At 48.6% G+C, this 18,667-nt stretch overlaps 1 protein-coding gene across 11 annotated transcripts in view; it reads left to right on the forward strand.

The window, feature by feature from the left end:
* ZFAT (zinc finger and AT-hook domain containing) overlaps positions 1–18,667 on the forward strand; it is a 189,375-nt gene that overhangs the window by 77,292 nt on the left and 93,416 nt on the right. For all 11 annotated transcript variants that reach the window (XM_025993483.2, XM_072733877.1, XM_072733882.1 and 8 more), the window contains 3 exons: positions 245–395; positions 6,010–7,460; positions 8,241–8,473. In XM_025993483.2, coding sequence (XP_025849268.2) covers positions 245–395; positions 6,010–7,460; positions 8,241–8,473 — 1,835 coding nt within the window. The remainder of the gene's footprint in view (positions 1–244; positions 396–6,009; positions 7,461–8,240; positions 8,474–18,667) is intronic.

An 18,667-nucleotide genomic window follows, 5' to 3' on the forward strand; every position in this document is an offset into this window, starting at 1 on the left:
TGCTCAACCAACTGAGCCACTCAGGTGGCCCAGAAGGATATTTTGATAGGTTACTAGAAAACTTGCCCTTTCTTCCCTGCAAATACACGTACACACACAGACATAGACACAGAAGTGAAATGTGTGAATTGTAGGAAAACCGATCTCGCAAGGGAGCCCTGCAGTGAAGAAACACACTTCCAGGGCTCTGCTCCCACGTGGGTGAGGTGCCTCTAATGTGCGGTGACTTGTACCTTCATCTCAGGTGCCACCAAGATTGTTCCAGTAGAGGCCGGGCCCCCGGAGACAGGCGCTGCAAACCCGGAGACCACCACGGCCGACCTGGCGCCTCGCAGAGGGTACCAGGAGTATGCCATTCAGCAGACACCCTATGAGCAGCCCATGAAGTCCAGCAGGTAAAGTGTCTGTTCCATGTGACTTCAGCTGGAGCTGGACTCCAGTGATGGCCAGAGAGGGCCAGAGGGCCAGCCCGTTGGTTTATCAAGGACTCTATTTGCAAACTGAGTTGTGGAGGACGTTGGTTTCTTGACTCAACCTAAGAGTCAGACCCCCTGTTATACCTCCGTTATGGTTCTTAAGTGTTTACGAGCCCACATTGCTTCTCTGAAATGTGTGGCAGATCCACAGGTTTTTGGAACTGAGCACCAGTTGGCTTTAATGAAGATGGAGCATTTTACTCAAGGCAAACATACATTCAGCCTTAATAAAAAGAGGTATAAATAAGGCCTTAGTAAATTTGCTCATTTTTAAAGTTACACATCTTATAATGAGAAAAAAATCTTTATCATTCCCCTACTTTTAAAAGTAATACAAGTATTTTGTAGAAAGTTCCAGCACTCCAGATGATGTAGGGTTAAAGTAACCCATAGTTCTTCCAGAGGTAGCTATTGTTGACAGTTGGGTCATACATCACCATAATTTTTTCATGTTACACTAAACTACAGCACTTTAATTTTGTTATTTTTTTCTAATGCGAAATAGCAAATGCACCATTATCAACTTTGTTTTGAGCTTAGCACACCTTGAAAATCTTTTTCAGTACACATTTTTAAAAAAGCGTTTGCTATTGAATGGGTGCACTGTAGTTTATGTAGCCATTGCTTTATGTCCATTGCTTGATGGACAATGCTGCCCTCAAGGTTCTGCTACTTTTGTCTTTCAGTACTTTTTCATGACTTCCTGGGGGATAAATTGCTAGAGTTGAAATTGCTGTCTCAAAGGCTATGAGAACTTAAAACTAAACAACATTGAAAACTGCCCTCCAAACACATTGGGTTAGTTGACAACCCAGAGTGAACGAGTAGGTACATTTTGCACACCCTCGCCAGGGTCTTCATCTCCACCTGCTCAGGTGGCATAGCAAACTGATCATCTGAGCTCTGCAGTTTCCTAGCTGGGAGGAAAGGCAGTGAAAATGCCCAGTTACCACTGGGTTTCACCTGTTTCTGGAAGAGGGGAAATGAGCCATTCTTGAAGAAAGCAAAGCTTTTAGTGCCAAATAGACCTGGGTTGGCTCTAGACTCTTCTGCTAGGGTTCAGCTCAACAGATCAAATGTCCATTATGACGCAGGCATTGGGAAGGAGAGAGAACAGGATGGATATAGCTGTTGTCTGGATGAAGCTTTTACTCCATTGTATTTGGCACAAGTGGGTTTGCCTCTCAGCCTCCATTTTGCCAGCCGTAAGATCGCCTCCAGTACAATCTGACTTTGTTTAGTGGTGAGAATAAATGACAAAATATATGAGCATGATGTCATGTGGGATGCTTCATTAATTTGTGGCCTCGGTCCTGTATCCTTACAGCTATGAGCAACTGAATTTATTGACGAGGTTGTAAAAATACTCATTCCTTTGGCAAAACTGTCACGGAATTAAATTTGAAGATCATTCTGGTCTCAAGTTGACTTGTAGACTTTTACCTACCTGCACAGGATTTTGAGGTCCGCTGGGGAGGGGTTCAGCTAACTGGTCATCTAATTAATAGGCAAATGGACACAATGTTTAAACAGCAGGTTTAGGCTGTATTCCATTTGTCATGTATTCTATTAATATTTATAGTACAAACTACAAAATAGGAAAGAGACTTTCTTTGCATGACGATTTTGTTTTGAAAAAAAAATACAGATACAGACTTCTAGGTTACATCAACATATCAGACAGATTCTCACACAAATATGACACAGACAGATTGCATAGAAAATTGGGAAGTCCAGAAAACTGGAAGGACAAGCATCATTTGTAAATTTTTTTTTTTAATTTTTATTTATTTATGATAGTCACACAGAGAGAGAGAGAGAGGCAGAGATACAAGCAGAGGGAGAAGCAGGCTCCATGCACCGGGAGCCTGACATGGGATTCGATCCCGGGTCTCCAGGATCGCGCCCTGGGCCAAAGGCAGGTGCCAAACCGCTGCGCCACCCAGGGATCCTTTTTTGTAAGATCACTACCGTGATATTATAACCACTGTTAATTTTTTTTTTAAAGATTTTATTTATTTATTCATGAGAGAATACACAGAGAGAAACAGAGAGGCAGAGACACAGGCAGAGGGAGAAGCAGGCTCCATGCAGGGAGCCCGATGTGGGACTTGATCCCGGGACCCCAGGATTACACCCCGGGCTGAAGGCAGCGCCAAACCTCTGAGCCACCTAGGCTGCCCACTGTTAATATTTTTAATGTATTTCCTTTCAGCCTCTTTTCAGCCCACATAGTTTATAAAATTGACTTTCTATTTTCTATTGCAATTTTGTATCTTGCTCTTAATACCTCATCTTGTTGTACTTGATTTCCTCTATTACTCAGATTATTCACAAATTATTCTGTAGTGACACATTAGGTCGTGATGAGGATGCTCTGTAATCTGCTCAGTTCTTCACAGTGCAGCCAGGGAGATTTGGTAAAATGCCATCTGATTGCACCCTTCAAGTCCTCACGGCTGGTAGGAGAACTTGGCCTGCGGGGCCTTCTGGGGCTGCCGCTGCTCCAGCCATGTCTCTTCTGCCCCCCCATGGTCTCTGGGCTCCAGCAGGCGCTCTGACGCTCTTTGTACTTCCTTGATCTGGTCTTGCAGGTGCCTCTTCCTCATTTTGGATGCCTCCCCTTTCCCTGGCTTGCTTAACTCCTGTTTATCCTCCAGCTAGCTGTCTGCTCAAGTGTCCAGTGCTCAGGACAGCCTGCCCTGCCGCCTAGACTGATCAGTCAGCCCTGATCTGGGCTCCTGGAGCATCCTGCCTTTCTCCATCACTGCAGGGAGCTGGTGGTCCTTACCTGCTCATTTCTCTGGTTGTAAGTCCGGCCCGTCCCTTCCCCCAGAAAGTGTGCTCCAGGAGAGCACGAGATGTGTTCGCGTTTGTCCCTGTTGTGTCCTCAGGGCCTGGAGTACTTTTTTTGAATGAGTGAAAGAAGGAAAAAAATAAATAAATGTGCCAACAAGATAGTTCCTTATGTTGGGACCTTCCGGCAGCATTCCACGCTCACCTGTTGTGAAAAGTCCTGCAGGGAGCACCTTTGGTGCAGTTTTGCATTCGTTCTTTCAGTAGATTCCCAGACGTGGAATAACCAGATCAAGGGGTCTGACCTTTAAGAGCTCTGTGTGATCATGTTCTAAAACACAGCGGCGAGGGTGGCCCTCCTGCAGAGGAACACTTGGAGTGAAATAACTGATCAGCAGTCATGTGGGCATTGCAGCTCTGAGTGTCCGTTCACAGTCCTAGCGAGCAAGGCTTGCGCTTGAGTCAGCTGTAGGCTGCTTAGCGTCTTCATCAGATTCATGACCCTTGGTGGGAAGAGGGCACTGAGGGCTTTATCAGGTATTTGTGTAAGAAAACAAAACAAAACAAAAAAATCAGAGCAAAAGATTCTCCTAAGACCATTTAGACCTTGCATTAGGGGAGAAAATACTGTGATTTGTTTATTTAATTAACGTTCTGAATCCAGGGTTTCTTTTCTCCAGTGTTCTTTACACCAATAAAATCTATCACCTTCTGGATTTCTTTGTCATTTGAGAAAGATCCAAATTAGTTTCCTGAAATTAGCCTTGGGTTTAGCATGCAGGCATAGTTCTGACTTTCAGATTTGAATATTTTAATTACATTATGTGAATGGTACCCTCTGGTGTTTATGAACTACAGTCGATTTGAATATTTTTAATTTAAAGACAAGGCAACCTGTGTTGATCAAACATAGTTATATAGATAGTTCCATAAATGTAGACTTTGCAATTACAGTGGATACAGCATAATGGTGTCTGATTAACAGCAGTAAATGCTTGTCAGTGTTTCTGAGGACCTTAGGGGACATTTGGGGACAACCTGGACCTAGGTCTAGAGGGAGCGATTATGGAGGAGAGGAAGCATCACCTGCTTGTCCCGCTCATCTGCCAATTCCGGTCCCTGCTGCCTGCTGTAGTACTTGGGTGATTGTCGTTCACTGATTTCAGAAACAAGGTAGAGCTGTTCCAGTAGCACTGGGAGCCCCATGCAGGGGGCCTTCTCCATGTGTGGGGTCACACTGGGGAAGGGAGGCATGGGTGTGATGTTTGCAGGCTCTAGAGGCTCAGTCCACTCACTAATTATATGACCATGGGCAGGCACTCTGTTTTGTCATCTATACAATGGCTATAACAATAGGGTTGGGAGTATTTAGCATAGGGCTTGGCGTACCACATACTCAGTAATCACTAGCTGTTAAGACCATCGCATACATTACATGCTGCCATATTGAAAGAGAAGGATCCATGAAGCAGACCATGCTTTTATTCTCCATCGCATACACAAAATCTGCCACAGTGCCTGAAATGCATTGGCAGGTATTCATGAACGACAGTCACTAATACGTGACAGTTGAACAGCAGCTGTCTTTTCCCATGTGAGTGCTTGAACTAGCCATGGTGAAGGAGCAGGATGATGGAGATGGGAATGTCAGCTCTGTTACTGATGGAGTTGTGGGGGACATAGCGTGAGGCACATCAACACACAGCTTCCCGTTCCTAGGCCTTGACATTCCACCACCCTCCCCCCCATTCTTTGCTGCCAGCCAGGCCCATGCATGCCCTCTCAGCTGAGCACTTGCTGTACCACCTGTGCCCATGGGCAGACCCTTCATTGCCAGAAGGGCAGACATGGAGCTCAGCTCATGACAGCCAGCTCCCCAGTCAGGCCAGTGCACTTGCCCTGGGAGGACTCAGGGATGCGGGTCTTTCACTGATGAGTGGTGGCAACAGGTCCTCCCTGGCTGCGACAGCTGGTTGAATGAGCAGGCATGTGTGGATTGTTGCAGCTGTTGAACAAACCCAGGCAGGGGCACCTGGGTGGCTCAGCTGATTGAGTGTCTGACTTCAGCTCAGGTCATGATCTCAGGGTCCTGGGATTGAACCCCACATGGCATCGGGCTCCCTGCTGAGGGGGGAGCCTGCTTCTCCATTTCCTCTGTTTGTGCACCTGCGCTCTCTCTCTCTCTGTCAAATAAATAAAATTGAAAAACAGAAAACAAAACAAAAACCCAGGCAGATTGTATCTAATCTGGTGGAGCTGATGGAGCTCATTCCGGGATAACCAGTTGCGTAGCCAGAATACATCCAGGTCGGCTTTGGGGCACAGCTGGTTGTCCTGTGTGGTGTGAATGACATATCCTCCGTCCTCTTTCTCCTCTCGCCTCCCTCTCCTTCTGTAAGCATTGAGCTCAGACATCTCCTCTTCAGCAAGTCTCTCTTCTACCTCGGTCCTGGTTAGATGTTTCTCTCTCTCCCTCTTTCTCCCTCTCCCCCCATCCTGTGTTCCTGTCACCACCGACCATGCTGTCGTGCAAGCGTGTGCCGACCTGTCTTCTCCCCACGCTGCCCAACACGGTGAGGCCCTGAGGAACAGGGACCCATACTCGGCCCTGCGGTCCTGCTCAGTGCCATTTGGTTTACCGCGAGCCTTTGGTGTCTGGTTCCTACGGAGGAACTGAAGGTCCTTGGGGAGGTGCTGTGCCTCCACCTGTAACAACGGTGCTGTTGTCTCTTTCTAGGCTAGGGCCCACCCAACTCAAGATCTTCACATGTGAGTACTGCAACAAGGTCTTCAAGTTCAAGCACTCGCTGCAGGCCCACCTGAGGATCCACACCAACGAGAAGCCGTACAAGTGCTCCCACTGCAGCTACGCCAGCGCCATCAAAGCCAACCTGAACGTGCACCTGCGCAAACACACCGGCGAGAAGTTCGCCTGCGATTACTGCTCTTTCACCTGCCTGAGCAAAGGGCATCTCAAAGTGCACGTTGAGCGCGTGCACAAGAAGATCAAGCAGCACTGCCGCTTCTGTAAAAAGAAGTACTCCGATGTCAAGAACCTCATCAAGCACATCCGAGATGCGCACGACCCCCAGGACCAGAAGGTCAAGGAGGCCTTGGACGAGCTTTGCCTGATGACCAGGGAGGGCAAGCGGCAGCTGCTTTACGACTGCCACATCTGTGAGCGCAAGTTCAAGAATGAGCTGGACCGTGACCGTCACATGCTGGTGCACGGGGACAAGTGGCCCTTTGCCTGTGAGCTCTGTGGCCACGGGGCCACCAAGTACCAGGCGCTGGAGCTACACGTCAGGAAGCACCCCTTCGTGTACGTCTGTGCCATATGCCTCAAGAAGTTTGTCAGTTCCATCAGGCTGCGCTCCCACATCCGTGAGGCCCATGGGGCTGCACAGGAGACTGGGCTCTTCACCAGCTCCATCAACCAGAGCTTCTGCCTCCTGGAGCCTGGCGGGGACATACAGCAAGAAGCCTTGGGGGGCCAGCTGCAGCTGGCAGAGGAGGAGTTTGTGTGCCAGGGGGTGAATGCGCCCAAGGAGGCCGCCTGCCCTGCAGATGCCCAGCCTGAGGAGGGACGGAAGGAGCCCGAGGCCTCTGTGGGAGAGCCTGCCCCACCTGTGCACACAGCCACCCCCCAGCCCCAAAGTGCTGCCCTGCCACCCTGCGAGTCGGAAGCCACTGTGGACTCCTCAGACCCGCATTCGCGTGCAGTGGTTTCCGATGGGTTTTTGCTAAAGAGTGATACCTCCTCCTCGGAGGGTCGCACTGCTCCCGAGGACACCTTGGATGCCCCGCATGGAGCCTCCTCCCAGACTCAGGGCAAAGAAGTCACACCACTGCAGTCCGAGGCCAGAAGCACGGAGGCAAACCAGGAGACTCAGGGTGCCGAGAGCCCGCCGGGGTCGGGGCAGGAAGGGGCTGCCCTCCCATCCGAGAGACCAGATCCTGGTAGGTGCCTCGGCTCAGACACAGCTGAGGCCTCAGACCCTGCGCTGGCAGCGGATGGAGGGGACGTGGCCCTGCCCCAGCCTGACTCGTGCACACCTGCCTCCGAGCACCGGGCCGGCATCAGCGCGTTCATGAAGATCCTGGATGGTTTACAGAAGAGGCGGATGAACACCGGTCTGTGCGAGAGGATCCGGAAGGTGTACGGGGACCTGGAGTGTGAATACTGTGGTAAGGAGAGGCAGCGCTGGGCAAGTGGCTGGTGGAGCTCTGGTCCCAGCAGCCCCACCCGTCCCCAGCTTGCTTTGGGTCCCCTCGTGTCTGATGGGAGCTCTTGTCTCTGCAAAAAAACCACTTCTGAATGAGCTATTCTTCATTATTTGTAGATAGCAACAGGTGGCCCCCTGTGTTAGAGGTTAGCACGTGGAGCCTCTGTGGAGACAGGCAGTTAGCCGCACTGACGTGGTCGGGCACATGCAGCACTTTATCCCAGGACCTCTGCCAGAACTGGAGCTAATGGGAATTGTTATGGGCACACGGCACATGTGAAGAATAGCATAACTTGTGGCCATGTGGTCAGCGCAGCTCTTGGTGGGGAGCTCCGCATAGAGCCCTCGCAGCGTGCAGGGCAAGCATGTGCGGCCTCTGCATCTCCTGGGTTGCTGGCAGCACCGGGAGCAGGACGCCCTGTGCTGGCCCCGGGGGCTCAGCAGAGCTTAGAGACTCTGACTTATGCATGTGCACAGTCATATTTGGCACTGTCACTGGTCCTCAGGAAATATTTGTTCCCTGCTCTCCCAGCTCTGACACCATGCAGACACAGCAGCGCCCTTCAGGTCTCCTCCCTCCCACCTTTGAAAGGTAATTTCCAGACAGAAATGAGGAAAGGGTGAAGGGTGACCTGGACAGGCCAGAGACAGTGCTACACATTATAGGGGGAAAAAAATAATGAGAAAATCAAATTCGGTGTAAAAGAAACTTCCTTGTTCTCACGTGACGGTGTTGTTTTAGGCAAACTTTTTTGGTACCAGGTGCACTTTGACATGCATGTGCGCACGCACACGCGGGAGCACCTGCACCACTGTTCTCAGTGCCAGTACTCCTCCATCACCAAGAACTGCCTCAAGCGCCACGTTATTCAGAAGCACAGCAACATCTTGCTGAAGTGTCCCACCGACGGCTGCGACTACAACACTCCAGATAAATACAAGTTGCAGGCACATCTGAAAGCTCACACGGAGCTGGTAAGTAGCAAGCCCGAGCGGTTGCACCATCCGCCCCGGGTGCTCACTGCTTCTCACCTTTGTGCCCTTCGCTGCGTCCTGCTTCCCGGGAACCTGTTTGTGCGAGCAAACATCCATCCTGGGGCGCATTCCTCCCTTCCCCAAAGCCTTTGCCCCGGGGTTCCTTTCGCAGGGAGAGACCCAGGTGTCGCAGAATGACTCGGTTGAAACAAATACACCTTCTGTGCAAGCTTTTCCAGCGTCAGAGAGAAACTATTGGAGATCTGCAGAGTAGGAAGCAAGCAAGGATTTCTTAGAGGGCATTACAACGAGGTATTAGTAAGAGAGGTACTCGAGATAAGAGCTGCCGCTCACGGTGTGGGGGTTAGATTCCATAGTGCCTGTCAAAGCAGTAGACACTGTTTGGTCAGCCAGGAAAGGGCAGCAAATGATCATGACCCCTCTCGTCTTGTGTGGTGGTTGTCAACTCTCTGCGATAGATGGTGAAGCACATTTACTTTAAAAAAAAAAAAAAGTGATAATTTAATCCAAGATGCTGTTAATATTCATAATGGTAAAACTTGCTTAATCTTTGATGGAAGATGATGTAACACAATGAATGACTATTTCTTTTTGCAAATTCTCACGTCACTCAAGGGGCCGCCACCCGAGCGTGATTTGAACCTTCTTCAGGTTGTAAGGAGGCCCAGCTGGCCCCAGGTGTGGTTCTGCTTTAATGGCATTCCTTTTTATACCACAGAGAGCACAGCAAGAGGCTTCTTCGGCAACTTGATGTGCTCCCACTGTGTTCTGGCACAGAAATCACTCACGCTGGGGCCGTTTGTCACTACGGGTGAAGTCGGGGTGTTGTAGGTGCAGCGGGTAGGTCAGGGCACATGCTTTGGGGTTGGATGCTTGGGGGTCCGACACCGTCTCCAGCACTCGCACAGGCTGTGGATGTTGAGGCAAGTCACTCGTCCTTTCTGAGACTTGGTAGCCTCTTGTATGAAATATCTATTAAAAAGCATATATCTGTCTTCTACGCACACAAGTGTGTCTATGCACATATATGCATAGACACACGCGAGTGTATTCTATACACATGTACAGACAAGTGTGTACACTTATTTTACATGCCTGCAGACACAATGCACATGTGTGCACACATGTATATGTAGATAGATCCCCTCGGGTTACTGGGAGGATAAGATGGAATGTTCTATGGCAAGAACTGGAACTGGGCTCAGTGTTGTGTTGTTGAGTGTGTGCCGGCTGCTCACCTGGTACCTCTTCGCACACGTTTCTCTCCTTCTGAGCACACAAAGGCGTGCTCTTCCTGTTTCCCTACAGAATTGCCATCAGCTTGGTCGTGCTCCCAGTACTGTCTCGGGGGGGGGGAAACTTCATTACGATGAGGTCAAGAGGGAGTGAGGCTGATGTGGGGACAGGGTGCTGGGGGCAGCCTTGCAGTGTAGCAGGTAAGACCAGGAACCAGACTGTGGGTTTTCCCCCTGGCTCCCCCGGTGTGCTGTGCACCTGACTTCAGGAGGAGCCACGTACCTGCCCCGTGCCTCGGTGTACCCGTTCTCGGGAGGGTGAGGTGAGAAAATGTGCATAAATGTCCCAGAACAGTGCCTCACGTGGAGTAGGTGCTGAATGCCACCTGACTGTTGTAATTAGTTAGTTATTCTATGTTTGGGGACTTGATGCTCTGCATTGAGAGACTTTGTTTTTTTGTTTTTTTTTTGTTTTTTTTTTAATTTTTATTTATTTATGATAGTCACAGAGAGAGAGAGAGAGAGAGAGAGAGAGAGAGGCAGAGACATAGGCAGAGGGAGAAGCAGACTCCATGCACCGGGAGCCTGATGTGGGATTCGATCCCGGGTCTCCAGGATCGCGCCCTGGGCCAAAGGCAAGCGCCAAACCACTGCGCCACCCAGGGATCCCTGCATTGAGAGACTTTGAAACAGAGGCTGACAGCTGACACAGAAGAGGAAGTTGTAAAAGAGCATTTCAGTGTCGGTACCGCTTGTTTTGCCCATACTCAGTTTCCTTGCCCGTTGCGTGTGTCAGAGGGACTCAGGTCCAGCTCAGGCATCTTCTTGCCTCTGGACACCAGCGCTTGGCCGCCTAGCCACGTCCCTGGTCCTTGTGGTCAGTAGGGCCCATCAGAGACATGTCATAAGATCTTAAGCCCAATTTCATATGCTTTCATTTATCTTGATAAACTGGCATTTAAAGAAGCTTCTCTTTTCAACTTTCTACGGTTGTGAACCTTCCTTCAGGGAGGCTTATATCTCCAGTGTTGACACTTGAGAAGGTGTGTTGGGGAAAAGGGGTGACGATGTCTGTTTTCATCCTGTGGTCCAGGCCCCCGTGTCCTATTCTTATACCACCTCCATGAGGGGGAGTGTTTCCTCCACGGGGCGGATCAGGAGCCTTCAGTGCAGAGTCATTGGGTAGCTGCCCCCCGGTCGGCCCGTTGGTCAGGGCAGACAGTCCTGAACGTCTGCCACGCCTTCTGGCGGGTGTCCTGGACACTTGCACACCTTTGGGAGGAATGTGGTGCAGGTAGGCTTTGTGCCACGAGAGCAGGGGCTGTGTGGATACTTGCTGTGCTCTGGCTTGTGCTGCACTAATGACGCGTCCCTGGACGTTCCCACAAGAGCAGAGTGGGAATAAGGGAGCGTGACTCTGTTGACCTTATAAACACAGGGTGCTATCCTGATTGTTATCAACACTCACGTTTTCTTAGAAGTTGTTAAAGTTTGATTTCAGTCTTTTCCCTCCCTGATATTTGCAGAGAGACACTTTTAAAGGTGAAAACGTGCTGTTGTGGCCCTGAAGCTCGCTGACACAGGCTAGAGGGGCTCCTCTCTGCGTGCCAGGCATTGGGATTTCAGACATGAGTAAGACCCCCTGTCTGCTTTCAAGGTGCCCTGTTTCGTGGGGGGGGGGGGGAGACAAGAGGATAGTAATAGCAATAGGGCAATGAGGAAGGGTAAGTGAGGCCAACACAAAGTGCCCTTGCCCTCCCACAACCGCCTGGAGAGGTCCTGGTTGGGGTAAGGAGGGCCGCCTGGAGGAGGGGTTCTGCGCTCGATGAGTAGGATTTGGCCAAGGGAGAGGCAAGGAGGGGCGCTCCCGGCAGATGAGGCAGGCACACCAAGGGGAAGCTTTTGTATTTACCCCAGAATACTGAAAGCATTTTCCATGAAACACGCGGACTGTACTGCCAGTGTAGCAAGATGGCATCGTTTATGAAAACAGGTTCCAGTATTTCAAGTTTAGACAACATTTATATTTTGAGCCTGTAAATTATTTCTGGAATAAAGTCACAGTTACCAGGGAAATGTTGACCTGGTGAGGAGATCTTCTGTGAGCTAGCATTTCTTATTTTTTTTTTTAAGATTTTATTTATTTATTCATGAAAGAGAGAGAGAGAGAGAGAGAGAGAGAGAGGAAGAGGGAGAAGCAGGCTCCCTGCAGGGAGCCCGATGTAGGACTCGATCCCAGGACTCCAGGATCACACTCTGGGCTGAAGGCAGGTGCTAAACTGCTGAGCCACCCGGGAATCCCCATGTTTCTTATTTTCCCTCCCCGAGCCCCTGGCACCCACTAATCTGCTTTCTAGTTCAATGGATTGGCCTGGCTGGGGATTTTGTGGAAAGGGAATCATGTGATTTATGTGTAACGGCAGAGTGAGTATATACCCTGCTTCCTCAGGGTCGCGGTGAGGGTCCCGCGAGATAGCATGAATGAGCTTCATGACGTAAAGGTGCTGAGCTGAGGACTCTGGTGAGGGAAGGGTCTCTCTGGCTTGGGAGAGCGGTGCTGTTGTGACCTCCCAACAGGGGTTAGCCTGGAGCTTGATTCCCTTAGCTGTGACCCAGAGAGATGGGCCTGGTATGTTAAAAGTCTGGTTGGACTCTGAGTCAACACTTGCCTGATTTCAACTCAGATTCCCATGCAGGGCAAAAACTAAGGAAATTTTAAATTGAACCCCTGCCCCGCCCCACATGGGCCTCCATCCAGGTCTGTTCTGGCTGCTCTAGGACCCTGGGATAATTTGGCCAAGTTCCTATTTCTGTGACTCCTAACCATTTCTTCGCTTACTGATGCACCCAGTGATCGGAAGGCGTGAGTACATTTACTATGGTCTCCCTCGCCACATCCTCGCAGGAGGAACCAGGTGGTGGGACTTACAGTCAAGGCTGTATTAGCATCAAGGAAATGTGGAGAACCAGCCAAGGGTGGTAGTTAAGGATGTTGCTGGAGCAAGCCCACTTTTTAAAGCACCGTGCAGAGTTTGTGCAGGGGAGGCTGGAGGGAACACGTGTGGTGCCAGGGGCTTTAGGATCTAGGGTCCTGTAGCTTAGATCCCATATTCACCTCCGTGATCTTGGTCATTTGCTGAGCCTCTGTATTTTCATTTATAACCTGAGAATTTGGTACCATCTCTGGCCTCTCAAGGTCATGGTGTATAGACTAGAAAATGTGTGGCACACCTGGATCAGTTTTTGCAGTCCCTGGGTCATGGTCCGTGACATGGTTTAGTGGGTCACAACCAGTAAGTATATCTTAAAAACAAAATACCACGGGATCCCTGGGTGGCGCAGCGGTTTGGCGCCTGCCTTTGGCCCAGGGCGCAATCCTGGAGATCCGGGATCGAATCCCACATCGGGCTCCCGGTGCATGGAGCCTGCTTCTCCCTCTGCCTGTGTCTCTGCCTCTCTCTCTCACTGTGTTCCTATCATAAATAAATAAAAAAATTAAAAAAAAAAACCAAAAAACAAAATACCATAGAATAAAATAGAAATAACTAGCATTAGGCACCCCTACCCGAGGTTAAGTATTGTTTTCTGAGACCTTTGTTTCCATTCTTCAAGATTTATTTATTTATTTATTTATTTATTTATTTATTTATTTATTTTTAAGATTTATTTATTTTAGAGAGAGCAAGAGCGGGGGGGGGGGTGGGGACAGTGTGGTGGTGGGAAAGTGTTGATGTGGGGCTCGATCTCATGGCCCTGAGATCACCGACTGAGCCACTGAGGTGCCCCCATTTCCATGTTTCAATATGTTTCTTTATCAGTGTGTGTCCTTGGGTGTCCCACATGGTGGTGTCAGATGGGTGACCTCCTATGTGTCCCACTAAATAAGTTTATAAGTTAACGACCCAGTTGATGTAATTCATGATGTCCTGAATCACAATCACATGGGGTGAGAGGTTGCTGGGCTCATGCCTCCACTGTAATTTGAGGGGGACCAGGGAATCTGCCCCTAGAGTCCCTCCCCGTAGACATGTTTGAAATGACAGGAAATGGAGCATATGGTAGATGTTCATGGTATGTCAGTCTTTCCCTTTGTCTCCAGCTTGCGTTTCTTCTAAGACAACCTCGCAGGTAACCAGCCCATCCACGGGCCCTTGGAGCTGTACAAACCCACACTGGGGAATGGGCACGTTTTGGTGTCACGTGCTGACTCTGCCACTCACAGGGTGTGGCTTCACTGCCTAACCTCTCTCTCTTTTTTATTTAAGATTTTATTTATTGACTCATGAGAGACACAGAGAGAGGCAGAGACATAGGCAGAAGGAGAAGCAGACTCCCTGCAGGGAGCCCAATGCGGGATTCGGTCCCGGTACTCCGGGATCATGACCTGAGCCAAAGGGAGATGCTCAACCACTGAGCCACCCAGGTGCCCCACTTCCTAACCTCTCTGATACCCGGTCTGTAAAGTGTCTCCCGGGTCGCTGTGGGAACTTAGTGAGATGATGTTTGTGAGGGGCCCAACACAGGTCCGGGTGCACAGGGGAGCACAGGGGAGCTAGGTCTGAGCTAGCTCGTCCTAATTAGCAGTAGCGGGGGTGGGGGGTTGGGAGGAATGGGGGCGTGGAGAAGGCATCCATCCTTCCAGGACGCCATGGCCTCTCAATACATATTTCTAATTAGTGCTTGGTCCCTGTCTTTGAAAAATGTTTGCTTTGCTCTGGTTTTGGCCATAAGGGCACACACATTTAAAACATTGTAGAATGTGCTTGCTGGATATAAACTAACGTACTGCCCACAAAGCACAGAGGAAGTAGAAGGGACTACTCCAATATCTTTCTGGAAAGAAATGGGTTTGTCTGGTTTTTGTTTTTGTTGTTGTTGTTGTTGTTTTTTTTTTTTTTTTTTTTTTAGTGGAGAAAAAAGTGGTTGAATTAAAGTGATTGGATGCAGGGTTTTTCTTTCTTTTTTTTTTTTAATAAATTAATTTTTTATTGGTGTTCAATTTACCAACATACAGAATAACACGCAGTGCTCATCCCGTCAAGTGTCCCCCTCAGGGCTGCAGGGTTTTTCTTTTCTAAGAGCTATGAGAGAGGATGGTCTTTTCCTCCGTGCTCACAGACCCGTTTGTTTCTGTGTCGCCCTGTTCTGGGTGTGTGTTCTCGGTGCTGGAGACCTCGGGCTCCCAGAGCTTCCTGTGTATACAGTGCAGCTTCCCGTGAGCCAAGCGGAGGTTTAGGATCAAAGGGGCACGGCTGGCAGAACAATGTTTTCAGTGGGCAGGAGGATCCTTGAGACAAAATCCCATTTTTGGGGTTGGAGCAACCCCAAATGGAGCAACCCATTTGGGGCTGTTCCTTCTTTTCTTGCTGGGGAGGGTGGGGCTTGTTTCTACCTTGTTCAAATCAGTCACAACTTTATTTATTTTTAAAGATTTTATTTATTTATTCATGAGAGACACAGAGAGAGGCAGAGACACAGGCAGAGGGAGAAGCAGGCTCCCTATGGGGAGCTTGATGCAGGACTCGATCTCAGGACCTCAGGATCACGGCCTGAGACGAAGGCAGACGCTCAACCTCCCAGCCACCCAGGTGTCCCTCAGTCACAATTTTAGTGTCACCTTTTCTGCCTTTGTCACACTTTGTGCCTCTGTGTGTTGGCTGCTCTTGCTAGCTCCCTGGGCCCTTTGAGGGCAGGGTCGCTGTCTCATACCTCTGTCCTCAGTGCCTGGCATGTCACAGGGGCCCTTGGAAGGTCTGAGGAGTGAATGGTTACAGCAGACACCATAACTAGGCTTTTATTCCTGACACATTGTTCAGCGTGGAATCTCCCATCTAATTTCCTAAACTTGAGGTCACAGATTTTGTAGGAGTAGTACTTATGTGATAGTTAATACACTTGGTGGCAGGGAGCAGCTTTGATATCGTCCACCTGCTGCTGGTTTTAGACTTGAGAGCTGCCCCGTTGCTTTGGGGGCCAAGGCACCTGCTCTAGAGCAGTAGACCAAGGCAGAGTCCATCCAGGATAGAGAGTGGGGGCTCGAGCCTGAGTCCTGGGGCGACGCCTGCGTCCCACACTGAGGCCACACACTCCTGCCGAGGCCTTTCTTCTTTCAAAGGGTCCTTTGTAGCTTTGAAGACCATTTCCACCAGAGCAAACAAACTCCGAGGGCTGGGCTCCTTGATTGTCATTACTGTGCAGGCCTCTTGCTCTCCGCCTCTGCCAGGAACTCTTTTAACAACCGCTCTTTTTAAGTTTGCTGTGTCACTTTGGGTTTTCATCTCCGGTACGGAACTGGGCTTGAGAAAAAAAAAAAAAATGAATCCTAAGAGCCCCCCCTCCTCCTACCGCCTGTGTCCCACCGCCTGTGTCCTTCTGACAATCTTCAAAGGCATCAAGAAATGAGGGGCCCTGATAAGCTGTAAGATAAATTGCTTTCAGACTATCAGAGATTAAAAGAAAAAAAAATCAAATAGCAAGGACTCCGGGGGGATGACTGTAAACTCCTTCAAAGCCCTGCTGAACGCCTCCATCATCTCTGCTGACGAGGGCACTGGGGGCAGCTGGGGGTGGTCACAGGCCTCCTCCAGGATGCCCAGCCAGGTCCAGGGCATCTTTCAGAAATGGTCTGTTAGTACCTGTTCCTGCATGCAGACTCAGGGAGTGATGGGGTGACCTGGAAGGGTCAAGGGCAGAGGAGGACAGTGATGGGCGCCCAGAGCCCACCGTAGCCTGGGTGGAAATCTGGGCAGCATCGCCTGGATGCAAAGCTCAGGACAGTTTCACAGTAGCTCCCTGGACCCCTTGGACACCTGAGCTTGGCAGTCATCTCTTGGAACCCAGATGTTTTGTGGGGCATGCAGCCAGACTGTTGGTGGTTCCAAGGGACTTTTGTTAGGTTTTGGTTTTGTTTTTAAATACTGGGTACCCTTCTCCTAAGTATGCTCCAGGGAATAGCCTCTCTGGAGATGTTCTGCAACAGCAGCATCTAATCCATAAAGCAATTTGAAGGGTACTTACTCAGAACCCCGTCTTGGAGATTCCTAGGGTGCGTTAACCCACAAGGTCTGTTATCTGAGGCCAAGTTGCATTAGTATCAACGCCACAGCCACAGCAGCAACATCTTTCAGATTTATTGAGTGCCCACGAGAGGCCCGGCTCCATTCTAAGTACTTTGTGTGTGTGTCGTCTCTTAATAAACTTTATTTTTTAGAACAGCTTTAGGTTCATTGCAAATTGAGCAGGAAGTATAGAGATTTCGCTGTCCCCAAACACATGCAACCTGCCCCACTGTTGACATCCCGCACCACAGTGATACCTTTGTGACAGTCACCGAACTGACACTGACAAGTAACGCCCAGAGCCCAGAGGTCACATTAGAGGTCGCTCTCAGTGTTGTGCTTTCTGTGGGTACACAGAACCTATTCTTTTCAAGTTGTTGAGGCCTGTTTTATGGCCCAGAATGTTCTGCGTGACCTTGAGGATGTCTATTCTTACATTGTTGGATGTAGTAGTCTGTAGATGTCAATTATACCCAGTTGACTGATGGTGTTGTTGAATTCAACTGTGTCCTTACCCATTTTCTGCCTGCTGGATCTGTCCCATTTCTGGTAGAGGGGTCTTGAAGCCTCCAGCTAGAGTAGGGGCCTCATCTATTTTTCCTTGCCATTCTAGTTTTTGCCTCATACTTTTCAACTCTGTTGTTAGATGCGTATATGTTAAAGATTATTATGTCTTCTTGGAGAATTAACCCCTTCAACATTATGTAATGCCCCTTTTTGTCACCGATAACTGTCCTTGAAGTCTGTTCTGCTTGAAATTAATAAAGCTACCTCCCCTTTCTTTTGATTAGTGTTAGCCTGGTATCATGTCCTTTTAATCTGCATATGTCTTTAAAGTGGTTTCTTACAGCCCACATATAGTTGCATCTTGCTCCTTGATCCAGTCTGGCAATCCCTGTCTTTTAATATTTAGGTCATTGATAGTCAAAGTGATTAGTGAATAGTTGAATTAATATTTATCAAATTTGTTGTGTTTTCTAATTGTTGCCCATGTTCTCTGTTCCTTTGTCTTCCAATCTTTTTCTTTCCCATCATTTGTAGTTTTATTTTTTTTTTTTAAGATTTTATTTATTTGCCTGAAAGAGTGAATGAGAGAGCAAGGTCAGGCAGGGGGAGGGGCAGAGGGAGAAGGAGAAGCAGACTCCCTCTGAGCAGAGAGCACGATTCAGGGCTCGATGCCACGACCCTGAGATCATGACCTGAGCCATAGGCAGATGACCAACCGATTGAGCCACCCAAGCACCCCTGTTTTGGAGTTTCAATTGAGCATTTTATATGATTTCATTTTCTCTCTTCTCTTAGCATATCACTTACACTTTTTTTTTTAAACTTTTTCTGGGGGTTACCGTAGAACTTGCCGTATATGTTTACATATAATCAAAGATGACTTTCAAATGGCACTGTTCCACTTTATGGATAGTGTGAGTACCTTGTAATAACAAAATAATCATAATTTCTTTTTCCTACTCCTTGTATCATTGTTGATATTTATATCACTTATATACAAGTGTATGTATATAGAAAGCATACAATTTTGAATACATTGTTGTGTTACTATTTTGAAGAAACTTTCTGTTAGATCAATTAAGATTAAGATAAATAAAAGTTTTTATTTTACCTTCACTTCTCCGTTCTCCAGTACTCTAACTTTATGTGGATAAAGTTTCTGACTTTATCTTGTTTTAGTATTTCTTGTAAGACAGATCTTACTGGTAACAGATTCCTTCAATTTTTGTTTGCTTCAGAAAGTTTGTTTCTCCATTTTTGAAGGATACTTTTACAGGGTACAGAATTCTGGGTTGGTGATTTTTTTTTCTTTTCTTTTAGCCCTGTAAATACTTCATTCCATTCTCTTCTTGTTTACATGGTTTCTGAGAAAT

The sequence above is a fragment of the Vulpes vulpes genome, chromosome 13 (genome assembly GCF_048418805.1).
Source record: "Vulpes vulpes isolate BD-2025 chromosome 13, VulVul3, whole genome shotgun sequence".
Taxonomy (NCBI): Eukaryota; Metazoa; Chordata; class Mammalia; order Carnivora; family Canidae; genus Vulpes; species Vulpes vulpes.